Below are 13,019 nucleotides of genomic sequence, written 5' to 3' on the forward strand. Positions count from 1 at the left end.
GCTACAGCTCGGATTTGACCCCTAGCCTGGGAACCTCCATGTGCCACAGGAGCAGCCCTAGAAAAGACAAAAAATAAAATAATAAAATAAAATAAAATAATAAAATAAAATAAAATAATAAAATAAAATAAAATGATTAAAATTCCAAAGTCATCCTGTTTCATGTCCTCTTATATTCTACGTCCTGTTTACACCTAGACCACAGAAGAGTGATGAAGAGACAATGTGCTAGTCTCTCAGAGCCCTTCCAACTATAATGGAAAAACATTAAAAATAATTACTAAATCATTAGTTTTAATGTCAGATTCATAATACTTCTAAGACTGGCATAAGAAAAGGTCTTGAAAGTTATACATATGCTACTGCTTTTACTTTTTTGGCACAGCATAAGAAAGAGAAGAAATGACCCAGAACTGAGATGTGCACACGTGTTAATTAGGCCCTAATAAGGAGAATGGTGACACATGCTGTTAAATATCTATGACTGAATGTTAAAACTATAACAATCTAAGTCTCATTCAAGTATTAATGAATTCAAAGGATATGAGTTAGATAAGAAAATGCAGAAGGTCTGTAACATGGAGTTTTCTCCACGAGTGTTTCAGAAGTAGAAAAAGTATAACTCAAAATAGAGAAGTGAATATATCATAATCAGTTCTTCCACTAAAAAGTATTATGAGCCTTAACTGCTCAGAGCCTTATGTTCCTAATTTGTAAATTAAAGGTAATAATCACGCCCCCTTCAAGATTTTTATGAGGTTCAACATGAAATAATGAATGTGAGAGAACTTTGTTCAGGTCCAAAAAAATTCAAGCCTGATTCACAATAGATCAATTTTTTTTATTACTCCTAAATGTTGTTTTCTTCTACTAGAATGATGTTTCTAGTATGAAATCCATTTGATATTTCGGAGACAAATTTCTAAACACAGGTTCTATTTAACAGAAAGCTTTTCAAACTAAATAAAACTGCATACATATTACAACAGTTACCTTGCACACAGTTTCTAGTCCATAAGAATTTTCACCTCGACTAGAAGCACCACCAATTTTTTCTACTCTGCTTATAACACCAAGAGAAGCATCTAAAACAAATGGGGGATCCTAAAAGGAAGGAAGAAAAAAAATTAAAACTGAGAAATTGATACTGTAAAATTATAGCTGAGACAAATCTTAATTAGAAATGCTTTAATCAAAAGTGATCAAAGATGGAATTTCTGTTGTGGCTCAGTAGGTTAAGAACCAGACTAGCATCCATGAGGATGTCAGTTCGATCCCTGGCCCCATCAGGCTCAGTGGGTTAAGGATCCAGCATTGCCATGAGCTACAGTATAGGTTGCAGACATGGCTTAGATTTGGCGTTGCTGTGGCTGGCAGCTGCAGCTCCAATCTGACCCCTTAGCCTGGGAACTTCCATACGCCACAGGCGTGGCCCTAAGAAGACCAAAAAAATAAAAAAAAGATCAAAGATGAACAAACAACAAAGAGATGTACATATAAAAATCTAATCCAATAGCAAGTCTTACCCGTTCCATGCTTTTGAAATATAACCTATAATTCGTAACAGTCAGAGTTCCTCGTACAGCACCAGTGAACGGACATATATAAGTTACATCTTTGGCTGAAAAGGAAAAGAGCCCAAAATTTACTCTATATTGTGCACTATTTAAAACTACACTTATCTTTTCACAAACAAAAGTTAATAGAATTCTGATTGCTAGTCTAAATTATGCCCCAAAATCATAGAATCAGTGATTCAAAGAGACCTTGGAAGCCAAATCCACGCTTCCAACCATGCACTAATTTGGGAAGGAATGTGGAATAAATGGGAAGGGCTGAAGAGGCAGAGGGACATTCCTGGCCCTGAGACAGACACAGGGAAACAAAGACGGCCACTCTTCCTGCTGGGCAGATCAGGTGCGGCAGTTGGAGTAGTGACTGGAGGCGGAGACGTTACAGGGGGAACAACGGCAAATATCTCAAGTCACAGTCACCAGTCACCTAGTCACAGTTCCTACATCGTCACCAATTTGCTGGTCTTCTTCTGGCCACAGTCTAGTTGTGAACATTCCTCTAAATATACAATACCTGAAATACATAATATCAGAAACTCCTGACCTGATTCTATTTATGGGAAAAATACTGTAGGGGAAATGAAATGTATATGAAATATGACTTCTTAGAAAAAGAATAGTAAAATAAGAAGGTATTATATTCCCAACCAAGCAACTGGTGTCAAACTTTGTGGAGATATAATCACAAGTTATTGTCTAATTAAATGACAAATGATGAATCTACACAGTATTACTGCTTTTTAAAACATACAGTAAGAGTGGGATAACTCAATTACCACTAGCCCAAAATAATATTTAATAAGGTAGAGTTCCTAATACCCAGGACAAATTTTTATATCTTAAAATATTCATAAATCCCTTCTACGTCATTATTGTAGCAAGTCAGCAGATTAAAAAAAAAAAAATTTCATCGTTCCGAGGAAGTAAGGCAGAATTACAAGCAAAAAACTTCTAAGAACCCTCCAAGGGACTTCTGGGAAAACTTAGGAACATGAAATATGTTCAATAAGGTACTGCAACTTTCTTACTTTGCTTTTTTATTCATCACTTTGAAGGACCAACTGCTTTGTATGGAATCTGAAATGAGACTGATCTTCTAACAAACATTTCTAAGTTTCAAAATAGCTCCCTTGGGAATGTTCAAGTATGAGCTACATTTTTTAAATCATTGTTTCCAATGCATTTCCAATCTTTCATTTAGAGGGAAGCTTTTAAAATTAAATAAATTCATCATTATAGAAAGATACATACTCTTGCTTTGCATACATTTTCTCGCTCTTATGAATTTTTACCTCAACTGGGAAAGCTTTATTCAATGTTACTAAAAACATTTCTGGGTTCTTTCCAGAGCCAGTTTTCTTCACTCACACAAGTGAAGTGAAAAATCAACCTTATTATGCTATATTCTAATAAATGATATGTCCCTCTCAATCCAACTTAACTTTCATTCTAAAATTATGAAATAATATATACAAAGGTGCTTCCCAAATTTAAAATGCCATACTAAGTATAAGCATTTTTATCTGTGTTACTATTATCATCATTAGGCTCTGCTTTGTTCTGTCTTTTTTATCATTTTTTCTTAGGCTGGTTTCAGCCTAAGTCACTCTGAAGAAAGAATTTATGCCCAGCAGGGTTTGTACCAAGTAGACAAGAGACTGTGACTAGGAACCTTACCAGGGCAAATGACAATAGTAACAACCAGCACTGACAGCCTAACCCAATCAAAAAATGAGCAGAAGACCTAAATAGACATTTCTCCAAAGAAGACATATAGGTGGCCAATAGGCACATGAAAAAATCCTCGACACATCACTAATTATTAGAGAAATGCAAAATCAAAACTACAATGAGGTACCACAGTCACACGGGTCAGAGTGGCCATCATTAATAAGTCCACAAATAACAAATGCTGGAAAGAGTGTGGAGAAAAGGGAATCCTCCTACACTGTTGATGGGCGTGTAAATTAGTATAACCACAATGGAAAACAGTATGGAGATTCCTCAGAAAACTACATATAGAACATCCATATGATCCAGCAATCCCATTCCTGGGCATATATCCAGACAAAACATTAACTGAAAAAGATACGTGTACCTGTATGTTCACTGCAGCACTATTCACAACAGCCAAGACATGGAAATGACCTAAATGTCCATTGACAGATGAACAGATTAAGAAGATGTGGTACATATACACAATGGAATACTACTCAGCCATAAAAAAGAATGAAATAATTCCATTTGCAGCAATATAGATGCAACTAGAGATTATCATACTAAGTGAAGTAGGTCCGAAAGAGAAAGACAAATACCATATGACATCTTATATGTGGACTCTAAAATATGGCACAAATGAACCTATCTACAAAACAGAAATAAACCTGGAGAACAGACTTGTGGTTGCCAAGGGGGAGGGGGAAGGGAGTGAGAAGAAGTGGGAGTTTGGGGTTAGATGCAAACTATTACATTTAGAATGGATGGGCCATAAGGTCCTACTGCACAGCACAGGGAACTATATCCAGTCTCTCGGGACAGACCATGATGGAAGACAAAATAAGAAAGGGAATGTGTATATACGTATGACTGGGTCACTTTGCTGTACAGCAGAAATTGGCACGACACTGTAAATCAACTACAGTTTAATAAAAACAAAACAAAAAACAAAAAAGGTGGACTGCTATTAAATAAGCTGCTTAAAAAAACAACTTATACAAATTAAAACCTGTTTTCCTAATACTGTCAGCCCTCTTTAAGTCTTGTAGTCTCTCCTAAATTAAAACAATTGTATACCTATACCGAAAAAATAAAGCTCTTCAGAATTTATGAAGTACTTTTGACCTGAGTACCTCCTTTAACCTTCAAATCAGCCCTTAACTATAAGACCTCTAATTACCTACACTTTTTAGATGATGAGAATACCAGGGCTCAGAGAAGTACAGCAAATTGCCTAATGTTTCAGAACCAGTAATTCTAAGATTAGGACTTGAATGCAGTTCCTTGGATTGCAAATTCAGATCTACTTCCAACACATCATGCAAAGCTAAGCCACTCAAATAGCAATAGTCTATCTCCTATGTTCAAGGGTGAAATACTGCAGTCTCAGTCTGGAAACCACACCCACTGCTGATGTGCCCAGGCCACAATATTCCGACACTGTTGCTGCTTCTATTAAAGCATTCTGTGGATGTTCATAATACTTACTACTCTTGAATTTTAAAAAACTTCTAAACAGTAGATTTACATTAGACCCAGTAAGAATCAAATGTTCTTTCTACATGAATTAATACAGTCAAGGTTACTCTAGCCTTATACTTTATATTACATTTAATCTTTTGTACAATAATCAAGTCTACACAGATGGTTTAGAATCACAATATTTTATTTAATATATTAGGTATCCCTCTAGTTTCGCAATAGTAAAACTGCCTAGTGGTACCCAAAGAGCCTAGATTTACTAATCCTCTCAAATTTTCCCTGAACTCGTAGAGAAAGAATCCATAATAGGTTCTACGAGGTAGACCAAAATGACTTTGAGAATACACATCCATAAAGATGTAAAATACATACAAACAAATGTAATACATGAGAGCATGCAATCTGTGCAGAAAGAAAGGTACAAAAACACACTTTAAGTAATAAAAAGAAGGAAAGTCCATTCAGCCATGGGATCAGAGAAGGTTCAAGGAACACAGGCATGGGAGTTGTGCACAATGGCAGGTATCTTTAAATAGGGCAAGATGTTGAAGCAGCACTCAATACAGAGAAGAATCTAAGAACATAAGTGGAAAAGTAACTACTTTGACAAAGGTAAGTATACAGTCTGGATCTCTGTAATTTACATCATATCACATTCTCTTCATTCCTTCTCAGTTTCCCTCCCCGGGTCATCTTCTATCATTAACGGTAAAATGTTTACCAAAGCTATGTTCTTGGCCCTCTGTTCACTCCATACATTCTCTGGGTTACTTTCCTCCTTTCAGTTTCAACTAATATCCATATTCTAAGATGATTCCAAAACATGGACTTACAGGAATTTCTGCTGTGGCACAATGAGCTAAGAATCCCACTGCAGCAGCTCAGGTGGCAACAGAGGCACAGGTTCAATCCCTGGCCCAGGGCAGTGGGTTAACGGACCCGGCATTGCTGCAAGCTGTGATGTGGATTCAGTCCCTGGCCAAGGAACTTTCATGTGCTGGGCGTGTAGCTATAAAATAAAAATTTTTTTTTTAATTTCCAAAAAATTCGGACTTTCAGCCCTGATCTCTCGCCTAAGCTTCAGCCCTGATCTCTCTCCTAAACTCCTAAAAATTTCTCATAGGTACTTGACATTCAGTGTACATAAATATTATACCAAGGGCTCATGAAAACTGAAAGGAAAGAAAATCTTAGTGATTACTCCTTTGCATCTGATAACTGATTGAACGTCAGAGTTCAGAAAAAAAGAGCAGACCAGGATGACTCCAAATTTCTGCCTTGAATGAGTGGACAATCAGTGGTAATATTAACTGAGAGAGAGAATGAATACATTTAGTGACAAAAGTGATGACTTCGGTTTTGGAAATGCTGAACATAAGGGACATCTATAGATTATCCAAGGTCATGTGACTAAGATGCAGGCATTTGTTTATATACTAGGACAGGGATTCACACTAGAAGTAAATTTTTGAGTCATCAATAAATATATGGTAGGTAAAACTGCTACCTTAGATATGATCGACCAAAAAGAGCAAATAGGAGAGAAAAGGGAAATGAGCCAAAGAAAAACTCCTACATGGAGTGCTGTTATTTAAAGGAGATGACAACAAAATAAACTGAGTAGCAACTTGAAAATCTTCTATAAGGTCATTTATCATGGTGGAAAATGCGTATATGCTTTAGGCTCAGAGAGAGAAAAAAATTTGTTAAAATGCTAGCAATAGATTTACTATCTAAGTAGTCTCCCTATGCCTTAGTTTCTTCATATACAAAATGGGATTAATATCTTTCTCAAGAGAGCACTTTGAGGACAATTAAAGAAGACAATAAGCACTCTATAATGATAACTATTGTTATTACATAATATCCAATGCTAATAATATATAACACCTAACTTAGCAGCTCAGCAGAACAAGAACTTAGGATACCTCAGGTGAGTAGTGGGAAAAAGGGGGGAATGGGGAGGTATTCAATCAAGAGTTAAGTGTTGGAAGAGATAATAGCTGTGCATGAAACAACTAAACGCACCACAGGCAAGAACAACACATTCAGGGGGTAGGTTCCCCTTTGGCTTAGTTATTTTCACCCAAGGAAATGACACCTGGCCACAGGAAATTAGGCAATAAGTTCTTTTTAAAATTATAATTGATAATAAAATGAAAGGTGCTGTTCACTTTGACTAAGAAACCATTTATTCTCCTATATATCACTTTTATTTCTCAAAAGCTATGAGTATTTTCTTTTTATGGCTGAGCAATATTGCATTCTTTTTTAAAAACCACCTTATTTCTTTATTTAGAGTTCTTTTATGAACACAAGCATACAACTTTTTCTTTCTTTTAAACTGAAGTATAGCTGCTATACAGTATTACATAAGTGTACAATATAATAATTCACTGCTTTTAAAGGCTGTATTCCATTTATAGTCATAAAATATTGGCTATATTCCCTGTGTTGTATAATATATCCTTATAGCTTATTTTATACCTAACAGTTTTTACCTTTTAATCTCCTACCTCTATATTGCCTCTCACCCCTCTCTAACCACTAATTTGTTCTCTATGAGTCTGCTTCTTTTTCCTTATATTCACTAGCTTATTGTGCTTTTTTAGATTCCACACATGTGCTATTACACAGTATTTGTCTTTCTCTGTCTGAGGTAATTCACTTAGCATACTGTCCTCCAAGACCATCCATGTTGCTGCAAATGGCAAAATTTCATTCTTTGTCACGGCTGAGTAGTATTTCATCGTGTGTGTGCGCACATACACACACCTACACACCTTCTTTATCCATTTACCTATTGATGGACACCTAGGTTGCTTCCATACTTTGGCAACTATACACAATGCTGCTATGAACACTGGAGTGCATATATCTTTCTGAATTAATATTTTGAGGGGTTTTTCTGTTGTTTTTTATAGTTTGCTTTGTTTGTCTTTTTAGGGCTACACCCATAGCATATGGAAGTTCCCAGGCTATGGGTCAAATTGGAGCTGTAGCTGCCAGCCTATGCCACAGACACTGCAACATGGGATCTGAGCCGCACCTGCAACCTACACCACAGCTCACGGTAATACCGGATCCTTAACCCACTGAGGGAGGCCAGGGATCAAACCCACATCCTCATGGATACTAGTTGGGTTAGTTACCACTGAGCTATGACGGAAACACTCTTTGTTTTTGTTTTTGGTTTTTTGTGTATATATTCCCTGGAGTGAAACTGCTGGCTCATATGGTAATTCTAGATATACCACATCTTCCTTATCCATCCCTCTATTAATGAACACCTAAAAAAAGAATGAAATCTTGCCATAGACCTAGAGGGTACTATACTTAATGAAATAAGTCAGACAAAAACACTATATGTTTTCACTTATATGTAGAATCGAAAAAAAACAAAATGAAGAAACAAACATAACAAAACAGAAACAAACTCACAGGTACAGAGGAGAAACTAGTGGTTACTAGAGGGGAGAGGGGTGGGGAAAGAAGCAAAATAGGTCAAGGGGATCAAGGGGTACAAATTACCAACTGCAAAATAAATTACTTGCAAGGATGTAATAATGCACAGCACAGGGAATATAGCTAATATTTTATACGAACTTTTACATCGAGGGTTATCTATAAAAATTTCAATTACTGTGTTGTACATTTGAAACTAATATAATAACTGTAGGTCAACTATACTTCAGTAAATCTTTTAAAAATAAAAAAGCTATGGGTATTTTATAGATTACCACATAAATGAAACAAGGTAAAAACATGAGAACAAAAAAACAACTTAAAAGTTTGTTTCCAGTATCCAGCACATACAGTAAGTTCATGCTTAGTTACTTAGGCTGACAAAGAAAGGCACCTATGGGCAAACAGCTTGTTTTGCAATGGAGATGAGATATACTTAACCTAAAATTAATGGGTTTATTCAGAGTAGGAAAAAAAAAGCAAAAAGAATATGTTTTAAGAAATGACGATTCAATTTTTTTATCTATGAACTTGCTATCATACTGTAGTAATTCAAAATAATGAAATTTACTTTCACAGAATTCAGCAACAGGTTTTAAAATGTCACCTACTTTCAGTGAAAGTAAAGCAAACCAGAGCAGCAGCAGAACACCATTCGATCTGTGTGTTTCCCAGGAATCCAAATACAAACATAAGCAACAGGTCTTAACCTAGGCTTACAGAACACCCTGGATGCTGGGAAGGCTGGCAGTAATGAGCCCACCAGACAGGAGGTGTCACAGCAGGGAGCCTACTCTCTGTATAGTGAGAGTACTGAATAGTCTACACAGTCAGAAAGGAGAAGAAAATGCAACAAAAAATACCATTACAGACCCATGTCTTTAATATTTTCTCCTGGAAGCAAGGGTGGTTCTTCCATTTCTGCTAATTTGTTAGACTCCCTCAGGACCTGGATTGGAAAGGGGAGGAGAGGGTAAGAAAAGAAACATTTTTTCACTCAAAGGTTAATTTTTTACTCAAATTTAAGTATGCTTGGTCTTATTTAAAGTTTTAACATTATATCTTAAGTACTACTTTAAATCAAATTATAAAGATCGTAATGTTGGCATGTATAACATGTGAAGTTGTTGATTTTCTACAAAGTAATTTACCGAGTTCCGCCTTTGCATAAGGTACTATATGAAACACTTTACACGTTTTCTCACTGAATCCTACCACAGCTCTATAACGGTAGGTGTTATTATTATCCTCATTTCCCAGATGAGGAAAGAGGCCAGAAGTGATACAAGGTCTAGATTTGAATTATAGTTTTGGTGGACTGCAAAGCCCATTTTCTTTCCCTTAAGCCATGCCCAAGGGCCTTAGTGCATTTAGACTTGGATAAAATCAAGTTCTTGTGTAGATATAACATTTAGAGAACTTGGGAATGATGTTGATAAAGGATCTTATTGAAAAGGAGATATTAAATAAATTAAAATCGTGATCAATATTTACTGAGTAGTTATAAAGGATGTTACACTGGATTCTAAGAATGTAAAAATACAGAATCATGGTTATCAAATGGACGTACAACCCAGAGATGACACAGACAACTGCCATTTGCTAAATATACCCCAGTAGTTACCAAAAGCCTCCCCTTTCATCACTTTCACTGCCAAACAATGAACTTCACTGTCCAATTCTTTAATCTCCCATTAATTCCTCAGCCTTCTGCAGTCTGGCTTTGCCACCTAATCTAAGCCCTTCCAGGGAACCTGCTTTCTCCCCAGTAACTCCCTCCTTAGGACAGACAGTGGGCATTTCTCAGTCTTTATTTCTATCTCCAGCTACATTTGCTACTGTCCACATTTGCCTGCTTCTTGAAAGCACCCTCGCCTGGCTAATCTCTTCCTTCTCTGGCCATTCCTTATCAGTGACCTCTACAGTCCCTTTTCTCAACCTCCCCTGTTCCTCAAGGTCTATCCATTTCTTACTTAACTCATTTCTTGTTCATTTCATATCTTATCTATGACTTCACCTAACTCTGATCTACATTGCTGGCTGAAATTTTTCTTAGACTAGTTCCATACACCCATTCCTCTCCACCTCAATATTCCACAGACACTCTGAACTCAAAAGATCTCAAGTTGGCCTATGTTCCACATTTATCAAGAGGCACTACCATCCATTTGCAGCAAGTGCACCATATGTAAGTTCCCAGGCTGGGAGTTGAATGGAAGCTGCAGCTGCCACCCTACACCACAGCAACAAGCAATGCAAGATCTCCGCCATGTCTGTACCACAGCTCATAGCAATGCCAGATATTTAACCCACTGATTAAGGATCGAACCTGAAACCTCATGGATACTAGTCAGGTTTGTTATCACTGAGTCATGATGGGAATTTCTAGATGACAGACTTTTAATAACAGGTGTACACTGAAAGTTATACATGAACAACTTTAGAGCTGAAGCTATAAAAAGAAACTCAAACAGGTGAACAGAACAGGCAGGGCCAAGGGCAATCTAAACTTTTATCGGCAGATACTGACTTTGAACAAATCTATCCTTAATGAAACAGAAGAGAAAAAAATAGAGCCCAGAAAATAAATTATTAGACAAGGAAAGGTATGACCTTGAAGTTCAACAGAAGACCTGTCCTCTGAATATAATTCCCTATCACCATTAGTAGCAACATTTATAAGCTATTTGGCATAACCAAGAGGAAATCAGACATATTTCCTAAGAAACAGGAACAGAAAAGAGAAACTGAAGCTAAGAGCAATGGTAAAATAAGGAATGACTGCAAAAAAAATTAAATATAATAGCATTAATAAAATCTGTGCTGGAGATGATAAAGAACTGAATGGCTTATTCAGAACACTATGTATGTGGAGGGCAAATGTGAAAAATTCTCTATGAATTTGTAGAAAAAGAACATAAAAGGACATAAAAATCATAAGGGAAGATGTAATTTAATATGTAATTAAAGAATATGGTTTTGAAATAATAAAGATTTTCCGGAGTTCCCATTGTGGTGCAGTGGAGGCAAATCTGACTAGGAACCATGAGGTTGTGGGTTTGATCCCTGGCCTCGCACAGTGGGTTAAGGATCTGGTGTTGCTGTGAGCTGTGGTGTAGGTTGCAAAGGCGGCTTGGATCTGGCATTGCTGTGGCTGTGGTGTGGCCGACAGCTATAGCTCTGATTAGCAGGCGAAACTCCATATGGGTGCGACCCTAAAAAGCAAAAAAAAAAAAAAAAAGATTTTCTAAGTTTGCTGATCAAAACAATGTACTGGGAGTTCCCATCGTGGCTCAGTGGTTAAGGAGTCCAACTAGGAACCATGAGGTTGCAGGTTAGATCTCTGGCCTTGCTCAGTGGGTTAGGGATCTGGCGTTGCCATGAGCTGTGGTGTAGGTTGCAGACACGGCTCAGATCCTGCGATGCTGTGGCTCTGGTGTAGGCCGGCGGCTGCAGCTCCAATTCGACCTCTAGCCTGGGAACCTCCATATGTCTCGGGAGCAGCCCAAGAAATCGCAAAAAAAGACACACACACACACAAAAAAAAGTACCATGTTTCACATAAAAATCATAAAAATCAATAAACAAAGACATATCTGGGTGCATCTTAGCAAAAAAATTTCAACTGTAATTAAATGACAAACTATGAAAATATAGACAAAATTTTTAAAAGAGAAATTTTGTACGTACAAAAGAAATCTACCTTCAGATTTATCTATAAAACTATATTCCTAGAAGACAATATTAAACGTTTTCAGATTCTTGAAAGTGCCTTGAGTTCTCTAATATTAAAGTCATTCTCAGATATGCTAAGTCCACAAAAATAAAACCTACATGTCCTGCTTTTGAAAAAAGAAAAAAAATTACCTGAGGCAGTAATTATGCTGAAAGGGAAGAATCCAAATTAAAACATACATAAGAAATTTGTGGTCTATAGCAAAGATAAGTTTTATATCCTAACTATCCTCCAGCCCCCCAAAAAAACCATTCCATTTACCAGCATACTAAACTCTCTGAATCTTAGTTTCATCATTTACATTATTATTCACCTAATGGGATTGTGAGAATGAAGTTAGAGCTACATTATAAGGGGATTTGCAAAGTGCTATTAAAATGGAAGCAATACTTATTATTCACTTAACAGAAGCATCAACATGAATTTTCCCTCTCTCCTCTAACAATGGCTTACACGTGGTACTTTATTCCTCTGCTCTAAAATATACAGGGATTAGTATTTGAGACAGCATGTCATAAAGAGAACCATAAATCCCACTAATTTTTGAACTACTAACTTTAGGACTTCATTACAGAATAGCAAGCATCTTACCATGCTAAAGAAAGCAGGAAGAGGAGTGATCTTAGAATCATGGTAGGATAAGACGTCCCTCATTTTTGTGGCCCTTTGTTTGCACTGCCCTTTAACATCTAAAATTTGGCATCTATCCATGAACAAAAGTTCCTCCATGGGAGCTATGGAATCCAGCACCATGTGTTTCTGGGAGGAACCAGAAGGAGTTTCAGACACCCATGCATCATGTAATAAGGAAACAAAATCTGGTACAGGCTGTGGAACCAGAAGGAGTCTGTGAACTGACCCAGCCCCTCTTGACTGCAATACCTCAAAAACAATGACTTGAGCAGATACTCACAAATGACAAAGCTTTTATGGAGGTCCAAGTTTCTAAAGAAGTTCTAGCACTACACTGAAACACCAACAAAAAATTACAAGTTTGGACACATTAGATTGGGTAAGAGGGCTCCTCTCCCCAAGGAGGCAGAGCC

The 13,019-nt window shown here is 36.9% G+C and overlaps 1 protein-coding gene across 6 annotated transcripts in view; it reads right to left on the reverse strand.

Annotated features, from left to right (window-relative positions):
* The window catches only part of MTMR2 (myotubularin related protein 2), a 110,634-nt gene that overhangs the window by 29,674 nt on the left and 67,941 nt on the right, over positions 1–13,019 (reverse strand). For all 6 annotated transcript variants that reach the window (XM_047751974.1, XM_047751976.1, XM_047751979.1 and 3 more), the window contains 3 exons: positions 9,111–9,186; positions 1,527–1,621; positions 994–1,104 (listed from right to left, as the gene is read on the reverse strand). In XM_047751974.1, coding sequence (XP_047607930.1) covers positions 994–1,104; positions 1,527–1,621; positions 9,111–9,186 — 282 coding nt within the window. The remainder of the gene's footprint in view (positions 1–993; positions 1,105–1,526; positions 1,622–9,110; positions 9,187–13,019) is intronic.

This window comes from Phacochoerus africanus, chromosome 11 (genome assembly GCF_016906955.1).
Source record: "Phacochoerus africanus isolate WHEZ1 chromosome 11, ROS_Pafr_v1, whole genome shotgun sequence".
NCBI classification, from domain to species: domain Eukaryota; kingdom Metazoa; phylum Chordata; class Mammalia; order Artiodactyla; family Suidae; genus Phacochoerus; species Phacochoerus africanus.